The sequence below is a fragment of the Chroicocephalus ridibundus genome, chromosome 15 (assembly GCF_963924245.1).
Source record: "Chroicocephalus ridibundus chromosome 15, bChrRid1.1, whole genome shotgun sequence".
Classification (NCBI taxonomy): Eukaryota; Metazoa; Chordata; class Aves; order Charadriiformes; family Laridae; genus Chroicocephalus; species Chroicocephalus ridibundus.
This window is the reverse complement of record NC_086298.1, coordinates 3,454,234-3,479,221: the sequence shown is the minus strand read 5'-3', so window position 1 is coordinate 3,479,221 and position 24,988 is coordinate 3,454,234. Positions and strand designations below refer to the sequence as shown.

The 24,988-nt window shown below is 43.2% G+C and overlaps 1 protein-coding gene across 3 annotated transcripts in view; it reads left to right on the top strand.

Moving 5' to 3' along the window:
* Positions 1-24,751, top strand: part of LOC134523660 (tenascin) — a 75,209-nt gene extending 50,458 nt beyond the window's left edge. For 2 of the 3 annotated variants that reach the window (XM_063352826.1, XM_063352825.1), the window contains 12 exons: positions 5,555-5,827; positions 11,326-11,448; positions 12,676-12,819; positions 13,984-14,103; positions 14,550-14,693; positions 15,530-15,660; positions 16,633-16,765; positions 19,520-19,671; positions 20,604-20,700; positions 21,353-21,514; positions 22,791-22,954; positions 23,454-24,751. In XM_063352826.1, the coding sequence (XP_063208896.1) occupies positions 5,555-5,827; positions 11,326-11,448; positions 12,676-12,819; positions 13,984-14,103; positions 14,550-14,693; positions 15,530-15,660; positions 16,633-16,765; positions 19,520-19,671; positions 20,604-20,700; positions 21,353-21,514; positions 22,791-22,954; positions 23,454-23,564 (1,754 nt within the window). In that variant the 3' untranslated portion in view covers positions 23,565-24,751. Of the gene's footprint in view, positions 1-1,026; positions 1,303-3,803; positions 4,077-5,554; positions 5,828-11,325; positions 11,449-12,675; positions 12,820-13,983; positions 14,104-14,549; positions 14,694-15,529; positions 15,661-16,632; positions 16,766-19,519; positions 19,672-20,603; positions 20,701-21,352; positions 21,515-22,790; positions 22,955-23,453 lie in introns of all 3 variants that reach the window. The other variant, XM_063352827.1, reaches the window with a different exon arrangement.
* The last annotated feature ends 237 nt before the right edge of the window (positions 24,752-24,988 follow it).

The window sequence follows — 24,988 nt, the reverse complement described above, 5'->3', positions numbered from 1 at the left end:
ACTTACACGGTTATTTTCCTGTATCTCACTGGCTGCATTTCCCAAGGTGTTCTTGGTTTGTACTCAATTGGCAAAAGAAAACCTAGAAAATCACCCCTGAGAGGAGGCACGGGATTCTCTCAGCACTTGACTGCCGGGTCATATTTGTGCTTTCTCAGTGTCTAATGAATCTTTAATGATTTTATGCTAAATGGAATAACTTTAAAACAGGATGGTGAGGAGCTCTCCCTCTCCTGTAGCCTGATGGCCAAGCTCCTTCCCTGGCAAGGGAGGGATGTGATTTTGAATTTCCTCTAGCAGAAAAGGAAAATCTTTACTTCTCTAAAGAAGTGCCCTGACCACCCGACAGTCAGGAAGGAGAGCAACTGCAGTGTTGCGGGGTTTTTTGTTCATTCTATTAGATATTCTCTGATTGTGCCTAATCAGAGGATGAGGAACACCTTATCTGCGGAGTCCAGGGAGGTTTTGGCCTGAGATTAGTGCTGAGATAATCAATGTTAGGACTGAAGCCCCTCATAAACTTCAGGGTCCAAAAATAGAAGTATCTATAACTCCAGGCAACAGAAACACTAAGCAGAAGCTGAACTGGGATTTCAAGGATGCCTGTTTTGGATTCACCTAATTCCTGCCTGAATCCTACTTTATCTACTGCGGAATTGCCATGGGTTTGTATTCCCATCAAATTCCCAGTGTGGAGTTTCCTGCAATTTCAGTGTTTTTACCACAGGACTGTATGTTGTTGGTGCTTCTGTAAATCAGGCTCAAATTCCATTGGGAAAATTGAGAGTTTTAAAGAAAATTAAATGAAAAAAATAAACTAAGAGTCAGCACTAATTTCAATGGCTTCTTTCCAAAACCTTACAAAACAGTTCTTGCAATGCTTGCTTTTTTTTTTTCCCCCCAACCACAGCAAAACAAGGCTAAAACGTTCAGCCTTATCTTTAAGCATCTATAAACCTCCACTGCTAATTCCCCCGGCCCCCCGGAGTAACGCTGTCTCTTCACCTGTGTTCCTTTCTCCTTCAGAGGCTGAGCCACAGCTGGGCACGCTCACACTCACAAATGTTACCCCCGACAGCTTCAACCTCTCCTGGACCACAAGAGATGGGCCTTTTGCCAAGTTTGTTATACACATTAGAGATTCCTATGCAGCACATGAGCCCCAGGAGCTTACGGTGTCGGGAGGTGCTCGCAGCGCTCACATCTCAGGCCTGCTAGATTACACTGGCTATGACATTAACATTAAGGGGACCACCAGTGCAGGTGTTCACACAGAGCCCCTCACTGCTTTTGTCATGACAGGTACCTGCCTAAAGGTTTGGAGTCCATTTATCGGCTTATAAAAATATGTATTCCAATACGGATTAAACAAAGACTCTCTACAGCACTGAATATCTTGTCCAGCAGCAATGGTTTTGTTTGCAAACTTAGTGCAAGGATGGGTCAGACAAGTCGTATTGACCTTAAAAAAAAAATTTCTAGGAGGAGTACTAGTTTAAAGTGAGTTAAAAGCCCTCTGGAGTCCTTCTGCCATGTATAATAATCTCTTTTAACTCCTGAGGGGAAAATTTGCCTAATATCCACTAGTTGCATCTGAAGGATCCAGAGAGGAATGGGTTTTAGAACATCTCCTGTCCTGTGGTGTCCCCTCAACACATCCCTTACGTCTGAATATTTTGGCTAGGTTTTGACTGGGATTGGTTGTACATCACATGCCTCCTAAATGATCAAATAAATGCCATAGAATTCGCCTTCTATGTATTTTGTGGCCAGTACGTGCCACCAGGGCTTGTCACATAGACATAGGGACACCGTAAATAGGATTAATGGAGAAATTGAGGCCTTTTCCTTTTACTCCTCTCTTCATTAACATGCAGTGGGAACACCAGTTGCAGCAGCAGCATCCCTCACAGCCCCTGGGCTGCCAGTTCCTGTGAAGGGCAATGTCCGTGATCATTTTCCTTAAGGCAAATGGTTGCATTTTACACCAGCTCTGATCTGCCATTCAGTCCCGTAGTTAGAAGTGAGCAACTCTGCTCTTTGGCTCCACCAGAGTACAAATGCTTCCTTTTTGAAAATAAACCGTGGACACTGATATTTTGAGAGGAAGCTTCCCACAGCTAGGTAAACACGTGGTGCACTCTGCACAGCAGAAGGATGTGCCACAAGGTCACATAAACCTGCCGGGTTTAGTGTGTTGGTGTCACTCAACGCCTATCCCAGGAAAATAATTTCAACATTTTGGGCTCTTAATTTGTTTACCCACCCTCCCAGAAACCAACCCAAAATGTGACTCTTTGGGGTTGCTTGATTAGAAGCAAGTCAGGTGCAAAAACGTCTCCAAATTGAGTAAATTCGAGCTGAATCTCTAGCACTCAGACATGGAAACATCAAAACATGAGGACTTTCAAATTACAAAATTTTAGGAAGGAATTCTTACGCCAAATTCTAACAGAACATCAATTTCAGCTGTTGGGAAATGTCAAAACCAAACCCAAAGCCCTTTCCCAGAGAAAGTTTTGCGTTTAACTGGTATTTTCTTAAGTGAGTGGAATTTGAGTGATTGGAAGATCAGATGAGTTAGCTCCCGAGACAACAGCACAAGGTTTGTCAAATAATCTAAAGAAATGCTAGCAATGTCTGGGATCCAGGATCAAGGCCAGGGCTTAGCAGAGCCCGTTGATCTTCCTATTTGACTTGCCAGATTTTGAGTAAGCAAAATACTCTGAGCAAGGATATTGTGAAAATTTGGCCTTTTTTGTTTTTTTCAGAGACTTGGTGGGGAAGTTTTGGGGGGTTGATCCACAGCCTCTAAACTTTGACAAATGTCAACTGATGTGAAAAAAAAAAAGATTCCTTACTGGAATTTCTTTAAGTTGTCAACATATCACACTAACGGCTGCCTGTGAGGCTCATTGAACGGATTATTGCTCTGTTCTGTGGTCATTAGCCCCTGGCCTTAGTCAGTGCAAATTCTGCTTTCTCTCCTATCCCCTGCAAAAACCAATCTTGCAAGTATTTTGTACTTACATCACGGAATCATAGAATGGTTTGGGTTGGAAGGGACCTTAAAGATCATCTAGTTCCAACCCCCCTGCCCTGGGCAGGGACACCTCCCACCAGCCCAGGTTGCTCCAAGCCCCGTCCAACCTGGCCTTGAACCCCTCCAGAGATGGGGCAGCCACAGCTTCTCTGGGCAACCTGGGCCAGGGGCTCACCACCCTCAGAGTGAAAAATTTCTTCCTTGCACTTAAAAATGTCTTAGTTGCACTGGCTATGACCCTGACTGGTCAGTGTCCTGCTTCTGGCAGTCCTTGTGGCATCTCTGACCCTCCACCATTGAAAAGAAAAGCTGGAGATATTCACGTGAAGTAGAGAGGTAAAAAAGCAAAATACAGGCTTTGTGAATGCCGAAGTTGAGGCTTGTCCCTAAAGCACTGACGGTGGGCATGAGCGGAAGGAAATTAAAAGCTTTATGCATAGCATTTCTAAAACAGTTTTGGTTATAACTGTGCATGTGTAACAGAAGAAATGTGCTTACACAGTGAGCTTGGAAGGAATTTCAATGGAGCTTGTCATATAAGGTGCTGAGACACCCTTGATGAAAATTAAGAATTGAGCACTTAACTTCTGGAGGCTCCACTGAAAATCCTAGTCTTGTGGTCCTGGCTATGCACTTCTATCAAATCCATACTTTGGGGAAAAATGTGATTTATCTTTGGTGGAATCTGTGATACTTTCTAATTTGAAATGTTTTTCGCTTCTTTTTTTTTTGTATGTTTTTGCACCTTCCCTTCTTTTAGAGGCCATGCCCCCACTGGAAAACCTAACTGTGTCTGATATTAACCCTTATGGGTTCACAGTGTCGTGGATGGCATCGGAGAATGCCTTTGACAACTTTCTAGTAGTCGTGGTGGATTCTGGCAAGCTGCTGGACCCACAGGAGTTCCTCCTTACGGGAGCCCAGCGGCAACTGAAGCTTAAAGGCCTTATTACTGGCATTGGCTATGAGGTTATGCTTTATGGTTTTGCCAGGGGGCACCAAACAAAGCCCCTAAGCACTGTGGCTGTTACAGGTATTTTAATGTGAACAAATTGTTCTCTTCCACCCTGTCTTTCTCGCTTTTCTTCTCACATGGAAGATGTTTTGTGCAATCCATTTGCAAAGCAGACCTTGGCTTTTGCATCCTTTTCTGCATCGTGGCTACACATAACTCCTCCTGATTTATGATAGGTTCACCAGTGAAGTTCTGTTCCTTTTAACTTGATGTTTCCCTTCTGTCTTTATGAGGGATCCCGTAGAGACGCATGATGTGGGTTGAGGGATGAAAGTTTCTGGGATGGTTACGTAGGTACTTCTAACCGAAATCTTTACAGAACAAATGGCCTGCATGTGGGAGCTCGTCTTGTTAACAGCTGCTGGGCACATCAGCATTCTGCAACTTGCCAACCAACAGGACCTGCAGGAAGAGCCATACTGGATTTCTTGCCCATGGCCTCCTTTCTTTCACTCTTTGTGTGGGTTCTACCCACAGACCATCGAGTACTATCATTACCACCCATGAAGTTGGCATCTCTCTCCAGAAGGCCTTAGCTCATGTTTTCAACCTCATCATAGCTGCCATTTCCCAGCAGTGTTTGAGCTTTCTTGAAAAATCGTTGTATTCTCTAGCCCCATAACCATCAAGTCTCATTTCCGTGTTGCTGACTATGCAGCAGTAAAGCTGGGGGTTGCCTGATTGGAGGGTTGCTAGAAAATAAATAGGAATGTCTTTCTGTGGAAGAAAGAAGTGCATTGGAGATGCTGGGAGATAGTAACCGCTCCAGTAGCATTTCTCTAGATAATGATGCCTGACCATACTGAGCTAAAGACGTTTTGCAGGTAATTCATAACTTACAGCTCCTGGGGTCCTCTTGAATGGGTTCTTTCACTGAAGGCAGTAGGTCTTGCATTTGGATTTAAGTGTGCTGTTTAAGGGATATGAATTTTCATGATTCCCCTTTGCTGCTTCAGCATTTGTTTAATACAAAGTAAAGGATTCATCTGATGGGAAGCATCACGAATGACAGAAGTGCATGAAATAAGGGTTTTGCATGAAGAAGACGACTCTTTCAAGTGGCTTCTATGTTGTCCTCCTAACAGAGAGAGACCTGACAATATTACAGGCATGCCTGCAGTTCTATAACAAGAGCTTGTTTTTATGGAATATAAAGGTTTCACATAGGTAGCGAGGGAGAAATGCACATGAAACTTACTGTTAGCATGTGTAACTTTGCATGTCAGAGGCAAATGGTGTATGTCCCTGCAGTGGATTTGCTATTAAAGACTGAAAGTTTGAATGGGCCTGCACACACTCACATATATCTTCTTCAGTATGTATATAATGCTAATATTCTTTTTTTTTTTTTTTTTCAATAGCTGGCAGATTGTTTCCCTTTCTTTGAAGTGTGGTTGGATTCTTGCAGTATGCTATATCCAGACCTCAAGCAGGTCTCTAATGAACTGATTAAAGAAATCATTTCTTTTCCCTGCTGCTATCTTCTCCTTTTCTAGAAGCAGAACCCGAGGTCGACAACCTTCTGGTTTCAGATGCTACTCCAGATGGATTCCGTCTGTCGTGGACTGCAGATGATGGGGTTTTCGACAGTTTTGTTCTAAAAATCAGGGATACCAAAAGGAAATCTGATCCACTGGAACTAATAGTACCAGGCCATGAGCGCACCCAGGATATAACAGGGCTGAAAGAGGGTACTGAATATGAAATTGAGCTCTATGGAGTTAGCAGTGGACGGCGTTCCCAACCCGTAAATGCAGTAGCAACCACAGGTATTGTCTTTGCAGCAGGAAAAGCGTAACAAGTTCATGCCTGTTTTTTTCAGCATCTCTCCTTTTCGTAGCCAGCTTGGGCTGTTACCGAGGTGTTCGGACTGTCTCCTGCATGTCCCTTATCCACCTTACTGGTTCAATAGGGTGTAGCTATTTATAATGAATCATCTCAGATTCCTTAGCTTCATTGCTGTCTATTTAATATGGTTTTATTTAATTAGTTTCATGATCTGGAATTAGGCAGCATGGTCTAGCAATTAAAGTACTGGCTTTGAGAGTCAAGAAATATTCTGTCTGTATCAGCCTTTTTCAGTGATTTCCTGGGACTAATTACATATCAGGACTCCACAACAATTTACCTCCCTAGAAAAGAGGTATGACAATTTGATTTATCAGAGCTATTGAGAAGTTTGCTTATGGCTTGATCAGCAAAGGACTAAGCACCATTAACTGATCTTACCAGGAGCAACATATGCTCAATAATTCAAAACAAACTTAAGTTTCTTGCAAAATCAAAGCTTTGAACTCCCTCAGCAGAAGTTGCTTTATGTTCTCATTCTTGTGTGTCAAAAACTCTGGTGTAAATTAACTTAGTGACTTACCCAGGTAAAATCATCCAGAAGAAAAGCTGCAGGTATGACTGCCAATTCATGCCATTTTGTTTTAAAAATACCGAGGCCTTAATTCTCAATTGCAGCATGGCAATTCCACAAAGCTGGAGTTCTTGCCTTTCATAGTTTCAGACTAATGAAGAAACATTGTAAATATAACTGCAAATGTCTGCTGTCTGAAGTTAGCCTAAAACTATATATGTTTCTGAAAAGTCTCCACCAGCATTTTCTGGCAGAAATGCTCCACCAGCACAAAATGCCACCTGGCATTTTCTCAGTGCCAGGGAGAAGGAGGAAGTTTTTGCTATTTGTAACTGGACTGTTGTTTCTTATATTATTTTTCTATGAAAATAAGCAGATATTAGTCAAGTAAAAAGTTCTCAAAGCTTAGGTTGAATTCCTGAGATTAATTTAAACAAAATAAGGTTTATAATTTGAAGCATTTCATTTTGGTACTTTTGAATGAAGCTTTCCATTTTTTTCCACCAAAATCATGGTTTCATTTTGAAACATATTTAAATCTAAAGCAAATGAAGCAATATGCTGTGACCCAAATTCTCGCTTTTAAAAGTTTTGAGCTTGCTGCTATGAAAACATAATAATTTCAGTTTGGTCTAATTCTGGGAGTAGGGGAACGAGAAGGGGACAGGTAAGTTCAGTGTGTGAGGAAGCCATAAAAGAGGCGTTTGCTCGGTTGTAGCAGTGTGTTCCAGACAACGCACAGAAAAGGGACAACAATAACTCAGTATTCAACAGCTTTTCCTGAAATAGCATGGCCTCATGATTCACCTTAATGTCTGTAGTGGTGGTTGTTAGCATGGAAAGGCACATTTCTGACCAGCTCCAGTGATTGCCATCACATCCCTTGAATAAACAGCAAGGGCATAGATACACTCCCCAAGACATTTACATGAAGCAGAACATGCATCCATCACAAGCCACCTTTCTCCAGGCTCATGCGAGTTGACTCATAATGGAGGGGGATGTTTAAAGTCAACTGCGCTTGTTAGCAGCATGTCCCCATTTTCACTGACTTGCAGGATATTTATGGTAAACCGCTAAGAGTTATCATTTTCCTCATGACTACATTCTTATTCAGTTCTTTCAGGGAGATTTAGCACATGTCACCTACTGAAGCCAATAGCCCAAAAAGATGTTTGTCAGATGTAAATAGCCCATGGATAATTGATAATAGAGCTGGAGCCACAAAAATCCAGCTACATAATTCGGACTGCAGGTTATACCACACTGGGTAGCTGGGCCACCAAGGCGTCTAACCAATTTCTTTTTTTGGAGTTGATTATTAGACAAACATATGTATATTTATAGCTTTTCCAGTCTGGTTGCAAAGAAATATTTCTATCCCTGAAGGGAGGTAGCTCAGACGGGCTTATATTCAGCCTTACTTTGTTCTGGCGCGTGTACAAGTTACAAGTGAGCAAGGAATAAATTAGCTAGGAAGACTTTAGCTTTAGTAGAGGAGATAGTAAAATAACAGTTGGAACAAAGCTAGCAAACAGACCGGCAAACCTAAACCAAACACTACTGTAGAAATGAAGGCAGGAAAATAATATATATTGAAAATCCTTCTCTGTATTTATCACTCACAGCTTCCCACTTCTTCCCTATCTGGGCACATACCCTTGAATGCTCAAAGGCAGTCTTCAGGGATCAGGTTCTCAACTGGTGTAACTGGTGCAGCTGAGGGAATCTGTTTGAGCGTTGCCAAGCAATCCTCTCCGAGGGCTTGACCTCTTATCTTTGTACAGCAAACCACCCACGCGCCATGAGGAAGGAGGGGGAGGAATGATCTTGCAGCATTCACCTTTTAATGCCTTGTCCTTCTCCATGGTTTCCTTTCCTTCTTTCTCTTTCAAGAGGAAGTCTGCAAGGCAGTTGATCTAGTGACAGCCATGGACTGGAGATGGAAAGGATGAGTAGGGCAAGACTGGCATTTGCCATTTTCTCCAGGCAGCTTGCATTGGTCCTGCAGCTGGTAACTTGCCTGGAGGCTGCGATGATCTCCCTTGTTCCCATCACACCAGTAATGTGGTGTGCAACCGCTGGGTATGGGAGTTGACAATAAAGTCAAATCTTCCCGCACTCATCACAAGTGATTCTTCCTCCATTATTTACTTGTACGTACAAGCGAACAGCAGTAGTTTTCCCCCAGAACTGCTGATAATAATGTTGTTAAAAGGTTATCCTCTTTGGGGTGATGCTGGTACCCACTCTCCCTACCCTCTGCGCTTGTCGGTCATTTTACCCTCATCAATTCTGCTGTGATAGAAAACATTAATTATAAAATCACTGTAGTGCAAGGCAACATCATACAGATCTGCAGTCTCTAATCAAGTTGGCACAAGGGAGTTTGTCCTCTGCTGCTCTCAGAGGGACAGTTGGTGTCTTTTGGAAATGCATCTATATATTGTCCACTAAGGTGCAATTCAGCCCTCCCTGAGGGACCACAACACGCTGCGTGCCACTTAATATCCTTGGTAGGAAGTGTGGGTCTCATGCTGCTACTTTCCGGTTCTTCTAATGGTGTTTTGCCACACTGTGACAGCATTTTTCATCTGAGAGGATCACAAAACTCTTCACGTGCTCTTTATATGTGATAAATGCAACCTGGTGCTTCTTGTTGCTTAAGAGAAGAAAGCCTGTGAACATACTCCTATAGTCTATTAGTAACGAAAGAACAATTTTTTAGCAAAACAATCCCCAAAGAAATGCAGCTACTCAGGTATCATGGGTGCCTTAGCAACCTCACAAAAAAATTTTCCATCTCTCATAGAACTAATGGGGAATGATGCTGGAGGATAATGCTAAATTACCTGTATTTACCCAACATATGAACTGAGGTTTTTTTATAAGTGACAATACAGAAGCATGCTGGCCATTTTTTATGCCTGCTTAATTTTAGCTTCCAGGTAGCTCGAGGTGATGGTTTCACTTGCTCCTTTTTCATTTCCCTGTGCTCAAAGGTACCCCTCTCTTACACGTCCATGACTCATTTCAGGACTGATGCTCGCTCTGGTGGTCTGTTACACTTTCTTGGCCAGGTTTGCTCCCAGGAAAGTAGCCGCAGTTGGGGTAGTTGGGATTGTGGAACTCTCACGTAGTCAAGGCTATCCTTACTACTGTTTGTTATGCAGCAGTTCACCTGGTACAGGAAAAGAAGCGTGAAGCCCATGGGAATCTGCACAGCAGAGTCCAGGTGGGATGGATTGGGTACTTCATTTTCTGGGAAAGGCTGAAATTCTCTGTGGGTATGAAAACTGAGTGCTGGTCCTTCTTTTTGGTCTCCAGAGTCATCACTAGCACTTTTCGTTAGTCATTAAGAGCACCTACAACGTGAAACAAAATCAATGTCATTTTCACTTGTCTCTCGTTCCCAGGGGTTTTTTTATGCTCTTCTGTTTCCTTCAGACTGTACCTAAATCAGTAGCAACTTTGCGTGTGGTGCAGCTTTGTTAACCCCACCTTGCTTTCTTCATTATCTTTAATTCTTTTCTTTCTTTCTTTGGCTTTTCCATGTGAGCAAACCCCGCAAACCCAACATGTCTAGTGAGCTCCAGAGAAATAATTTACATTTCCCTTGAGAGCTCAGTTGTTTTTCTTTCCTTGCCTTTCAGTTGATTTAGTGCATTGCTGCTACAACTTTGGGGACACATGGAACAAACAGCCCTCTGACTTCTTTCCCGCAGACGCGTTCTTTCCGAGCTATTTCAAGCACAGTCACTTTTTTTCTCCTCTCGCCCCCCTTCCCCTGCCCTCAGCCTGTCTCCACCGCTCTTAATGTGGCTGATGTTTGGTATCTCTCCTCCTTGTGCTAATAGCCTACTCTGTGTAGGCTGTTTATTTTTTTAACACGTGTCAGGGTTGTTTTGGTTACAGTCAAAAAAAGCAAATTGGAAGTGAGATGCTCAATGTAAACTTTGAAGTGGCAGGTCTCTTTACCATGTCCTCCCAGAAGCCCTTTCCATGCTTGTTTTGCAATAGCTTAATTAAGCCTTAAACTGGAATGTTTCAGATACCTGTTGGTTTGCATTTTAAGATTGGGTCATTTTGGCAAAAGTTGGCTTTGTTTGCCCGGCTTACTGATTTAACTTGTTTGGGCAAATGTAGCGCTCAGGTTTACATGGGGAAAGGCTGGGTTGTGTGACAAAGAGCTGCAGTGGAACCACAAGTACTGGGATGTCCTCTGGATGAATGTGCTTTGAATGTGCCTAAGAAAAATCATGGTCTCAGACAGAAATTCCAAGAAGAAAATCTTCTCACTTCAAGTTTGAAGCCAACAGAAGTTAACAGGCGGTCAGTGCTTGAGAGGATGGACCCTTGACTCATGCAGCTGAGCCCAGGTCTTTTTTAGGCATCCTGTAGTACAGACTTTATGCTCAGGAAGAGACATCTCTCCACTGCTAAAGGCTGCCATTGCTGTGTGTCATAGGTTGAGACTAAATTGAAAGTCTAAAAATCATCCAAGTGAAACTGGGAGAGAAAAGATTGTAAATACAATGACTCTTGGGTAATAGAATTGCATTCCTGTAAGGATTCCTCCATACTTCTCTATGACACTGAAATCTCTGTTACTTCTTTGTATATGATATGTAGATATGTGTCTGGGGTATTTTTAAGCTATGAACTACTGTAATGTTAATGAAAAGGAAAACTTAGACCAAACAGATTGTTGCTGTCAGTATGTGAAAAAACCATTAACTGTTTAGTGTTCCCTGCATTCGTGTTGGTTAGGACAGAATATCGATAGCATCAGCTCTTGGGATAACGGAATAAGACAAATCAGTGTTCCAGCACTAAAGACTGATAAACAAATGATTTTCCTTTTCTTTCTATGTGGTGTGTTTGTTCTCTACTCTCCACGGACAGTTGTTGGATCTCCCAAGGGAATTTCTTTCTCTGACATCACGGAAAACTCTGCTACAGTCAGCTGGACACCCCCTCGCACCCGTGTGGAGAGCTACCGGATCTCCTACGTCCCTGTCACGGGAGGTAACTGCGAGGAGGGACGGTGAGGAGGGTGGTGAAAGGGACAGCAGAAAGGGCTTGTTCTGATGATATTCATCTCTCGGTGCATCTCCCAGATGATCCTATACAGATCATCTCTTTTTTTCTTCAAACTGCTGACCAGGAATGTGAGTGCACAGACATGATCCCAGTAGCCAACCTTTGTCTGAACATAGTGTCCCACATCCCATGGACAAGTCTTGTAAGCGAGCTCAGAGCTAGATGCTGGAATGGCCCTAATAGGGCCACATTCACAAAAATCTGTTCCCACTGAGCCTCCTAAGTAAGGATTTATTTCCAGACTGCCTCATTATTTTGTAGGCACTTTATGAGCTGCGCGTATTTGAAAAGATGACCCTTGGAAATAATAATCACGATCCATGGTTATAATATTTTTCCAAGGTAGTGATTTTTCTTAGCACTCCCCAATGTTGTTTCATTCCATCCATTATATCTCTGTTTTAGCGTTCAGCTTAAAAAACTTCCTATACTTAAACAGATTTTTAGCAGAACTTAGGGATATCTCAGAAAGGAAACAGACGTCAGGACGACAAAAGACATGCTATTGACTAAGATAAGTAAAGAGTAAAGATATAGGCCTTTAGACAATATAGTATGTAAGCATACACGTGATTTAAATATGTAGTGATCCAACAGAAGAAAAGGAGCAACCCACAGTCATAAAGTTCGGCGCTTGTCTAAGTGCTTTCCTGGAATGAACCCAGAATTTGAAACAAGTATGTGTCCCGAGTACTCACCCGCACATGTAGCACCTCTTAAAATAGTATATACTATATCTTTATTCGAAATGAGATGGGTGAAGGAGAAACTTACAGCCCTTATTACCGGAAACAAAGCAGATATAACCTGCATCCTCACGCATGTATGAACTTCCATGTGGAGTGCTGTGTTTTCACCTTACATCTCATTTGTAAAATTATATTTTTCTGAACCGGAATGTTAATTTTTTCTTATTGTTGGCATACCAGTAGGAATGGATACAAACCAATGTCTTAGATTTAGGTGTCACGGCAGCAATATTTTTTCCTGAAGCTGATCTATGATATTGATGATTGTAACAAACTGGGGCAAATTCCTGCTCCTGTACGAGTATGTCCATGTTGGTCATAAAGTCTTTAACTTGAAACACATCCTTCAAGCATTTACTGGAGTATTGTGTCACTAATCCCTTGGCATTTGGCTTCGTCCTAGGTACTCCAAATGTTGTTACAGTCGATGGAAGCAAGACAAGGACCAAGTTGGTGAAGTTAGTCCCAGGTGTAGCCTATGACGTTAGTATTATCTCTGTGAAAGGCTTTGAAGAAAGTGAACCCATCTCTGGGACTCTGAAAACAGGTAATATACAAAGAGGAAATAGAAGGTTTTCAAATGCATTGTCTGTGCTGTAGGAGAGACTTGGGAACTGGAGCTGATGACCCCTAGAGATCCCATTTTTGCTGTGATCCCATTTTTGCTGTCTGCACAAACTGTAGGAAGTTTTTTGCCCGCTCTTTGTGTCTTTGTATTTCAGATAAGTACAGAATGGGTAAGTTTGATCAGGCTCCCGTTTGCTAAGTGCCAAACCAGCTTACAACGAGGCAGAGACAATTCATGTATTTACAGTCCTAATAAATCAGAAACAAACAGAAGTTTAATTAATACCATTTTACAGATGGGGGAGCAAAGGAACAGCTCAGATGAACAGTTCAGACCAGTTTCTGTTGTGGACTCAAAACTCCACATCTCACAGGTCCCGGACTGTGTCCTAAGCAGAAAAACATTCTCTCTCATGGTTTTTCTTCAATACTGCTTTAAATATCCCTGCAGGACATGAGGGTCCACCATGCTACTGCTGACCCCGCCCTGTGGTCTAATTTATTCATTCTTTTTTGGGGGGCTAACAAGTATTCAGAGAACTGAGGCAAGGAACAAGATGATAAATACTGGATAATAACATGAAATTTATAGCCCATTCCAGATGTACTGGAGGCAGATATCTATCCCAATTCAGGGATAGAATGAGGAAGCAAGGCAGGGCGTGTGGGCACTTTGGATGGTTGACTGGCTGTTTGATTAGTTTATTTTTAAACATGCAGGGCAAGCTGGTGGAAGGTCACAGTGGCTATCAGTTGCCGTCACATTCGTTATTTTTCCCAGCTCTGTCTCCTGACTTTGTTCCAAAAAGCAGTCCAGATTTGAGGGTGTTGAGAGAAATATGTCAGCTCTGACAGAGCGGTTAGATTGATGATATCAAGACTGATCTGAGAACATAGTTAGTTATGTCTGTTCCCAGTGTTTAATCTTTTCACGCATTGACCTCCCGTTCCAGTGGAGGTATTTGATGTCTCTTTATAGGCACTGACGTCTTTTCTGCAGAGCTCCACTATTCCAAAGGGGATCGTAAAAGCTGCATCAAGCAGCAGTGTTTGCGCATTTTATATCATATATTTACAACAGAGCATTGCAGAGAGCCGAGACTGTTTGTCAAATTCCTTCAGTCTGTTATTCTCTTTCTTTCAGCTCTGGACAGCCCGTCAGGCCTAGTAGTGTTGAACATCACAGACTCGGAGGCTCTGGCAACCTGGCAGCCAGCAATTGCTGCTGTGGATAATTACGTTGTCTCCTATGCTTCTGAGGACGGTAAGAAGAGTTAGTGATGGGTCAGGGTGCTGACAGTGTTACACATTTTGAGAGGGGATCAGAAATGGCTGCTGCAACGTGACCCCAGGAGGATGGCAGCAGGCTCTTATTTGAAGGAGGTGCCTCACTGAAAACGTTAAAAAAATGACCATTTTAGTTAGGCATTCCCAATTCAGACAAGAACAGGGATAACTGATATTCTTGGAAAGAAAAGATGGTGTTATAATTCGTATGAACACTAGAGAGTGCTAATACTTTTAGATAAAAGACTCTGGTGTAATTTAGACTCCCCATAGGTGTAAGAAGACAGATGGGCTCTGGGTTTTTATTCTTTTGCACTTGGTCCCAGCTAGTAAAAAAACCCAAAACTCTGAGAGGAGCATGGAGTTGAGTACATCCTGACATGTCTGAATAATGACATTCTCTTTTCTGTGTTTTCTTCTTAGAACCAGAAGTTACTCAGATGGTATCAGGAAACACTGTGGAGTATGACCTGAAGGGCCTTCGACCTGCAACTGAGTATACGCTGAGTGTCCACGCGCTGAAGGACACGCAGAAGAGCGAGACCCTCTCCACCCAGTTTACTACAGGTGATATATCCCGCCTTACTGCAGGGAGAGCTGCCATTTCTTCTAGTCCCACCTGGCTTACGTTTGTCTAATACCATAAAGTCAGCCGGTACATTGTGCTTTTTTCACTAGAAACCTGAATTTTGATTACTATCAAAATTTGTACCAAATTTTCTCTGGTGAAAGGCTAGCGTGACTGATCCAGAAGGTGGCTTTCTGTCACCAATTCAACAGATTCTCACACAAAGCCAGGAGCAGGAGCTCTTCTTTGGGGGATGATGTTAGGGTACCAATGCTGAAGGTACCCAGTTGGTTTCATACTTATGGCTTTCCGTGAGCATCAATGAAATCATGGATGTTTTCTATTTTCCTGACTGTTATTGGTGTGCCAGGGCATTACCTAGAGATCCAAGAGCTGAGCCGTACAAATTCAGTGTCACATTTACAGTGAAGAAGGGAATCTGCAGCCAGACAAAGTATGAAAAAAAGGCATTATTGGAACCAGAGGTTTGCTTCCTGGGAATATGTAAATGCTGATCTGTCGTCTTGTGTGAAATAATGAAAGGGACAGTTTTGTTTCAAAAGACATGTTCAATACAGTGCTTATAAACTGAAGCACCTGAGACAAGTCAGTATCTTAACTTAGATAAAGCAAATATCTTGATTTTAAAACTTCCAATGGGAAAATGATTTTTTTAATCACAAAATTTAGGTTGAAATATTTTTTAATTTCAAATTTCTGGGGAGAAGAAGGGTTTTGTTTTTTTCCTGGCCTGTTTCAATCTGCTGCCCATAGGATAGCCTGTGTACTAAACTCCATATAGATGTGACTGTAATCGATCTGTTGTCTCCTTCAGGACTGGATGCTCCAAGAGATTTAAGTGCCACTGAGGTTCAGTCAGAAACAGCTGTGATAACTTGGAGGGCTCCACGTGCTCCTGTCACAGGTTATCTCCTGATCTACGAGTCCATTGATGGCAGTGTCAAGGTACAGAACTTGTAACCAAACCAGAAGGGCTGTGCCTCAAAAGCGGGCAGTGGAGATGCTCTGAAGTGTCCAGCAATGGAACATAATCATGTGCCTTAAGTTAAACATGGTAAAATACTAAGTACCTGTTTCAGTGTTAGCTTGAGCACGGATGCATTTAAAACCTGCTGAAGTACTTTCCTATATTATATTATAGAAGCTCAATTGCAGACTGAAGTTTGACAGTCATCTCCCCACAATACGGATAAAAGCACAAAGCAAGTTTTCCCTCATTCCAAACCTGTATCATGGGATAAACTCACACGCCCTCAAGAATGGGATTCCCCTTTCAAAACTCAGGAGAATCCATCCCTGTGCAAGTAAGGCGTCTAAGGCAGGATGAATCGCCTCTGAAAGTGCCTCTTGCTCTCTAATAATTTTATTATGTTCCTACATAACTCAATGACACTAGATGCTTAAATATGAATGAGGTGAATCCCAGGAAAAACGGCAGACAATTTTGGAGGCCCAGCCTGGTACATCAGAAAGGGCTCTGATTTTCAAGAGGGCAAATTCCCTAAGCATACTGAAAATCTGTCTTTTAAAGATACAGAAAACCAGCCTTTTGAAGACTGGAGTGTGTCATTTCCTTGTCCTAAAGGGTGATTCTTCTCAATTTTATGAGTTTCCCAGAGACATCTATACAATGTGTATGTTCAAGGCACGTAAACATTTGTGCTGACTTGCTTTTGAACCACACAGCTTATACATTATGATGGTAAACATTCATTTGCAGGCAACTTTTCTTGAACTTGCAAAGAAAGTTAGCTTGAAAAAATCTTAGGGGAACAGTTTTGTATTAAATAATTTATATGGTTAAAAAATACCATAAATAATTACCACAAAAAATAATGTGACAAACCGATATGTAACAGTTCTGGTCATTGTGACTTTCTCACTGAGATTGCCCTGTATTATTTCTCCTCTCCATAGGAAGTCGTCCTAAAGCCTGAGACAACTTCCTACAGCCTGGCAGAGCTGAGCCCATCCACCCAGTACACCGTGAAACTCCAGGCACTGAATGGATCCCTGAAGAGCAAAACGATCCAGACTATTTTCACCACAAGTAAGGACTTCTGAGCACATGCTTAGCTGAAATAACATATAAGTTACTGCTCTCGGGACAGAGCTGAGCTCTGCAATAAGCAGACACAGACCTCAAAGAAGATTTTTAATCCGATTGTCAGTATGTACTTCATTTGCTTCTAGTATCAGTGCAGAAGTCCCTGTTCCCCCCTGAGCTGTAGTGTCATCTGCTTTCCCTGGACTGGCAGGATGAAAATCTTTTCTTTATATCCATCCACACCACCTCTATAGTCCCCTGACGAAACATCCTGCCTTTCCGGTGTAAAGTATCAACCCTTTAAAATCCACACTGACACCCTGTATCGATGCACAACAAGCTGTTAAAACAAGTCAGCATTTTAAGTTGAAGTGAAGCAAACCACACACACAAATCAGTTCAGTGGTCTGAGGAGATGAATTTCTGGGCAGGTTTTTTTCTCCTCTTTCTGAGATAGGTTTTCTCAAATCCACACGGCATGTCTGTCCCGGCTCTAACAGGACAGCTCTCCAGCGAGCTGAATGCAAAAATAGATTGGGTTCTCTGAAGGTCACTTCACAGCTGACATTAAAAAAAAAGTTGTTGTTCAGTAGTAACTGTGAAACCTTGCCTGTCATTTGTCTTACTTTTCACGGTTTCCAGCTTTTCAGACCCAGCAGGACCTTCAGCCGTTTCCATTCTCCCTTCTGCCGCTTGTGCCAACTTCAGCCCAAGGACTCACAGAAGTGCTAATAAAAGGCACACAGCCCCCAGTCTGCTCACAGTCACTCCTTGTGTAGAGCAGGATGAACTCCACCAACAAGCGACAATCCACAACCAGAAATAGGAGAAGAATTAAATCTGAGTGTATTTAAGAGACGTTTGGCAAATTGACCATAAGCAGGGACTGAATGAGAATCATAGAACCATAAAATTGCCTAGGTTGGAAGGGACCTTTCAGATCGAGTCCAACCATCAACCTAACTCTGACAAAACCCATCACTAGCCCATATCTCTGAGCTCTGTGTCTGCCCGTCTGTTAAACACCTCCAGGGATGGTGATTCCACCACTGCCCTGGGCAGCCTGCTCCAATGCTTTAATAACCCTTTCAGTGTAAAAAATTTTTCCTAAAATCCAATCTAAACCTTCCAAGGTGCAACTTGAGGCTGTTTTCTCCTGTCCCATGGCCTGTTCCTTGGGAGCAGAGACCGACCCCCCTGGCTACCCCCTCCTTTCAGGGCTTGTAGAGAGCGAGAAGGTCTCCCCTCAGCCTCCTCTTCTCCAGGCTGAACACCCCCAGCTCCCTCAGCCGCTCCTCACAAGGCTTGTGCTCCAGACCCCTCACCAGCTCCGTTGCCCTTCTCTGGACGCGCTCCAGCCCCTCAATGTCTTTTTTATGGTGAGGGGCCCAAAACTGGACACAGCCCTCGAGGTGGGGCCTCACCCGTGCCCAGTACAGGGGGACGGTCACTTCCCTAGTCCTACTCACCTCACTGTTCCTGGCACAGGCCAGGATGCTGTTGGCCTTCTTGGCCACCTGGGCACACTGCTGGCCATATTCAGCCCACAGTTGACCAACACCTCCAGGTCCTTTTCTGCCAGGCAGCTCTCCAGCCACTCGCCCCCAGGCTTGGAGCGCTGCATGGGGTTGGTGTGACCCAAGTGCAGGACCCAGCACTTGGCCTTGTTGAACCTCATACTGTTGGCCTCGGCCCATTGATCCAGCCTGTCCAGATCCCTCTGCAGAGCCATCCTACCCTCAAGCAGGTCGACACTCCCACCTAACTTGGTGTCCTCTGCAAACTTACTGAGGGTGCACTCAATCCCCTCCAGATCATTGATAAAGATGTTAAACAGAACTGGCCCCAATAATGCCTTCACCCATACGAACACAGTTCAGGCAGATGCTTAAGCCTGGCCTTAACTCTAAACATGCGTTTGTGTGCTATTTAGTGAGAGGGAAACACTGAAGTCGCTCTCTGCAGACAGCCACTCTTCTCCTAATCCCAAAGCTGATGCAAATTCTCTGTAGCTGAGGCACAGGCAGGGACGTGTTACACGCTGGAAAGGGAGCAGCAGCCACAGTTAAAAACTCTCCTGTGGACACACCTAGAACATCCCTTTATTAGACCACTGGCTGAAAAAGTTAATGGCTGAAGTGAATTTAAAAAGAAAAAAAGAAAAGCTTTTTTAGGGGTTAGAAAATTGTTCTGACTGCAATGATGCTATTAGCTTGCTGTCAGAAAGAAATGCTTAATAATATTTCCCTGTAGTTTCAACTATTATTGTTTGCTTTCTTTTTTAAAAGCCTAGTTTTATACCATATTTAATATTATACTTGCTAGCAAAATATTCCCAATTTATTTAATTTTGGTTGTAGTCCTGTCTTTCTATTTCCCCCATCCCTTTTCTGTCACATAACCAGAGATTGGTAAATTTGGTTTTACCCAAAAGTTGCTGTAAACAGAGCTCATGCCATTCAGATATTAAGCTGGGGGATGCACTGCGATCATAGCAGGGAGTAGTTATCTGACATTCACAGCACTTCCAAAGGTATAGACAGATGTGCAAAAGTGTATTCAAAAGAAAAATTTGCATTATCTGCTGTTTACTTTGAATCTTTTTGATGTAGGATGGCGATTACAAGCCTGTTCCTGGGTTCTGTACCTGGTGATGCCATTGACCCAGAACAGATTTTCATGTGTCATCTGTATTCGACAAGTTCCTTGTAACTGCTGATTTCTTAAGGACTGCTTTCTCTTTTTTTGTGTGTGCAGCTGGTCTTCTCTATCCTTACCCTAAAGACTGCTCCCAGGCTCTCCTGAATGGAGAAACCACCTCTGGGCTCTACACGGTTTACCTGAATGGGGACAAGGCTCAGCCTCTGCAAGTCTTCTGTGACATGGGCGAGGATGGGGGCGGATGGATTGTGAGTAAGAGGGAGAGGGCCCCCACCACCCTCATGCACATCTGCCTGTGCTACGAGCTGGGGTAGCAGATCCCGTCCCTGGTCATGTATGACATCCCCCCTAGTGCTTTGTTATAAGAGTAGGGCTGACTTGTCTATAAATTTGGGGAATTTTATCTCGCATAGGACACCTAGGTGCCTAGAACAAGGCTACCAGCTCTTTCTGTAGTTTGAGGAGAGAGACATGTCTCCAAAGGATGGGTCACATCTGTGATTTCAGCTCCTAGAAAAAGCACTGATCTCTCTCCACTGGCTGTAGTGGGTACTGATATGACTGTCTTAGATCAGATACGTACCTTCTAAATAGCTAATTAGGTGAGAGGAGGGTGGAATGACTCTGTTTGAATCGGAGAGACAGTGAAGGTATAGGCCAGAGAAAGCATTTGTTCAGCAGCCATATCACGTGGTGGCTTGTCAGGCTTCCCAGGCCATTATAGAAGAGACACATCCCACTCAGACAACAAATGAATAGCAATAAAAATGCCAGCTCTCTGTACTGATGTCCTCAAATCTGAACATGTCAAAGGGACCCAGGGCACAGAAAGGAAGGAGGAGCTGGAGAAATGCGTGGCTAGGAGACTAGAGGGTGTAGAAAGTCTTGGCTGAGCAATACAGAACTGCAAGGGGCGGTTAAAACAGCAGAGAGCAGGAACTAAATGGCCACGTCCCTCAGGGGAGCCTGGGAACCCAGTAGATGAAGTAGAGACTTAAATAAAGCAAGGAGCATTCAACAGAGTTGGGACAATTAAATAATTGCAGTGAGATTGCTGCTTTGGGTGGTGAGGGCAGGGGAGCAGCAATGCCAACCTCTGCATTTGTAAAAGCTACATTGCTAGTGCCCTGTCTGTCGAAGGCGGTCTGTTGATAACAATTCTTCCGTGTGGTGTTTGTAGGTGTTCCTGAGGCGTCAAAATGGAAAGGAGGATTTCTACAGGAACTGGAAGACTTATGTGGCTGGTTTTGGAGATCCTACGGATGAATTCTGGATAGGTAAATGGCAAGAATTTGTCTTCTTTAAAAAAGAAAACACAAAGCCCGAAAGACTGGGAGCCACTTTGAAGCCTCCGTGTAGTTGGCAAGGGTATCTGTAAACGGGAACATAATCTGCATGAAGGAGGCCAGGGACAGCATGCTGCGAGGGAGGTTGAAATGGCCAGGTCCAAGCCAGTCCCTCCAGTTGCAGTTCATAGATGTCATGCTTCTTGGGTCACCAAACGTACCAAACCAGTGCTCACTGGTGCTGTCTAAGACGTCAGGAGGCAACCTGAGAAGCAACTGCAAGCCTTCTCCTTCTGTACTTCTAGGACTCCCTCAGCAACAAAAGCAAAGTGAGGAAAACAGAAGTAAAAAGCAAATTTTCAAAGACTGTGCTACATTATATCTGGTTGTAAATGAAAGACAACGATGAACACACAGCACAACTTTGATTACTTTTCCCAAAGGGCTACCTGCTCCTGTGATTTAAAGGGGGGAAGTCTCTCAATCACCCTGTTTTTATCTATTTGTTCTTGTGCTGATATTACCCTACAGCTGAAATAGCTCACTTTCCTCACCGGTGTTTATGCCCTGGTGCATCTATCCAGGCCAGTATGACCTCCTTTATGGTAGGGGAGACAATTGGATTGTTCATTTATTTCCACAGGTCTGGAGAACCTCCACAAAATCACTTCTCAGGGCCAGTACGAGCTGCGTGTGGATCTGGGGGACAAAGGTGAGACGGCTTATGCTGTCTACGACAGGTTCAGCGTTGGAGATGCGAAGAGCAGATACCGGCTAAGAGTGGATGGGTACAGTGGCACAGCAGGTGAGACGGAATATATTTTTTTTTCCTTCTGATTTGCAATTTCCTCCCAGTTGGCTCAAGGTAACAGTATGCGAATGTTGCAGATTATCATCACAGCAGGTACCTCTTGTATGTCAGGTGTTTGAAAATATGAACATACCAATATATTTTATGTTTCCGTTTTAAATCCTCCAGTCATTTAGGTGCCACATTTTATGGCATGCTTATGACAGAATATAAACAAGTATATTAAACAGCCATATATCTTATTTGGCCAATGCTTGACTGTCATTTATACAGCTAATAATAGCTTGGCACAGCCTCATCTCTTGTCAGCGGAATATGCAGCAGAGTCCTGCTATAACATGATTTGTAATTTTGCTGAACAAATCACCTGCCTTTTGTAATCATACTGGGGCGAACCCTGCAGCCTTTATAGAGTCAGGGCTTCAGAGGACAGAGATAAATCCAGCTCCACCGGATGGCTTAAAAGGAGATACTTTTCATGCTGCAAGGTGCATAGAACAGACCAGACTGAGATGTGTGTGTATGGACTCTGCCCTGTGACCATCACATGAACTTTATCCACAGCCGATAGGGATACAAAGGATAGGCAGCAACAGTAGAAATAATGTCTAATGAAGGCAAACACAACGATGCAGAGCAGTAGTAGTTGCTACAGCTAGTAGGATTCAATCCTGCTACTTCCTCTTCCTAAGAAATCAGGTCTAAGATTAATCGATGGAGCAACACAGATCCTAAGGCACGAATGCGAGCTCTGCTTCAGGCATACACGGAAAGCTGCTCCTATTGCACCCATCTGTAAATCAGCACCCAGGCCCTGGGAGTGGGAAGTCAATGGAAGGCAGACATCTCTCTCTGCCTGTTTCCAGCTAAAGAAGATGGGTGGCTTTACTGCATGGAGCAGCTAAGTGTTGGAGACTCCTTTGCTCTTGATTCACTCCTTGTGGAGGTCTCTTTAGGCTTGGTTTGTCCATACTGCCTTCTTTACAGGGCCAAAATCCAGCTTTCAGCAAGAACTGCAGAAAATGAGATGAATAAAAAAACAGTTAACAAGTTGGGGATTAGAGGCTACCTATTTTGACTTGTACCACCAACAAAAATCGGGTACTTCTTCTGTATTAAAACAAGTCATTTTTTAAAAACTTAAATACACAGCCAGGTTTTACAGATGGTGCATGGCACAGTCCAAACATTTTCTGCAGAAGGGTCACTCCATGTAATCTAAACCAGACAAATGAGCGACCTTGCTCTTTCTTTTGTCTCCCCCATTCAGGTGATTCCATGACGTACCATAATGGAAGGTCCTTCTCCACCTTTGACAAGGACAACGATTCTGCTATCACCAACTGTGCTTTGTCATACAAGGGTGCATTCTGGTACAAGAATTGTCACCGAGTCAATCTGATGGGCAGATATGGTGACAACAGCCACAGTCAGGTGAGTTTGGTGTTTGAACGCTTCTGTAATGCATTAGAAGAAGGTCAATTGCAATTATGGATCCATCCGTCTGGTGGTTCAGCTATCCAGACATCAGAGCACTGACCAAGCACACCCTCCAGACCAAAGGATCTAGGGAAAGATAGGGGCAGTTGCTCACAAAACAAGAATTTAATGTCAGCTGGTGAAATATTGATGGTTTTGTATGATTTTCCAAGGGAATATCCCAAGTGTGCAGGGAACAGTTAGAGTTTTCAACAAAATGTCCTTCCTGCCATGAAAGCCAGGCAAAGAGTGACAGCTCTGGGGGACAGCATGGTTTGTAGGGGTTGTGCATGCTAGTGGCCAGAGCCAGGTGGTTCCCAAAGCCCCTCTACTTTGTTGTGCCTCTGTTCCCAAGTTAGAAAACAGCCTGCAGTCTGAAACGAGAGCAGTAAAGGCTGACAACAGGAGAAGAAGCGACTGTGTGACCTCCCACACTTCATCTTTGTCTTTGCAGGGTGTTAACTGGTTCCACTGGAAGGGCCATGAATATTCCATCCAGTTTGCAGAGATGAAGCTGAGACCCTCCAGCTTCCGAAATCTGGAAGGAAGACGAAAGCGAGCGTAAAGCCCCTGAGGTGGTGAAGGGGCTACAGGCAGGGTGACGGGGGGGTGGGATGTAGAGTGGGGGCGTGGGGGGGATCCTCTGGCATCACTGGGGTGGTGGGGTGTGAGGAGCTGGTAGTCGTACCAAAGCATTGGTGACCCTTGGCCCAACAGAGGCTTCTGCAACAATCCAAACGTCAAGCCTTAAGTGTCCCAGCATTTTCAGCAGAGCAGCTCCGGCTGCCCGTCAGTAATGTCCTCCGCACCAAAGACAACGATCTCAAGGGTTCTATGTTGTTTTATTAATTTTTATTTTCTCAGAAAGCCTCTGGGATAAAGTTCTTCCACAGTCTGACTATCTCTTGGGTGACCCCGGGTAGGGGAGGGAGAACAGTTTTGTACATTGGTAGTTTGTTTTAGAACCAGCCATATTTTACACACAGAAATGTGTACGATTAATTATCATTATTATTATTATTAGTTACAATTGAAATGCTTTGGTTGTTGGAAAGCCTTTTTTTATATATATCAAGTACCACAGAGAAGGAGGGAATGGGAAGGGGAAAGCAGTATGTTTTTAAACTTAAGCATAAGATTAATATTATTAATATAATGACAAAGTAATAATAATAATGATAATAATAATAAGCTAAATTTTTGTCATTTTTAAGAGAACCATGCTTTTGGAAACACAGCAGGACAGTGTCTGATTGTAAATTTTTTTTTTTATAAATAAAAGCACAATTACTTTTAAATAAATTCTTACCTTTTTTTCATACATGTTGAGTTTGTGCATGTCCAGGGTGTATTTACTCAGACGGGGAAGTAAAAGAAAGGCTGAGAATGATTAGGCTGCTGAGCCAGTACCGAAAACTGTTCCTTATGCCAGTGATTGGTTGTAAGTATTCTGCTGGGTTTGTTACAGTGGAACGCCCATAAGGATTTGGTTTATTACAGAATATATTTCTTTTTTTTTCCTGCCCAAAAGCTTCTTACATGTTTTTCTACGCGTTACTGACCAATGCTTGCTCCATCTAGGTGGGAACAACTAACAAAAGAATACAAAGAAAATACAGAGTTGTTGTTAGGTACTATTGGCGACTTTGAACATTTGTGTAAATAAAGGGTGCTCTTTTTTTATATGAATGAAACCTCTGTGTAGTTCCTCTGTATCATACTCTTCGGTCGAAGACAATAAAAGATCTTTTGTTTTAATCCAGTCTCTCTGCCCTACTTCGAAGTTGCACTTTTCAAACAGAGCAGATGTTTCTGCCTCCTCCTTCGTGGTCACTGGAAAGAAGGCGCTTTTGGTCAGAGCAGAGATGCTCAGCTCTGCCAGAAAGACTTACTGTGAAGTGCCAGCTGTTAGCCAAGGTCAGATATTGTTGATATAGTCACAGGGTGTAAAAAGTGTCCGTGCATAGGAAATATCACTAAAAGACTTCA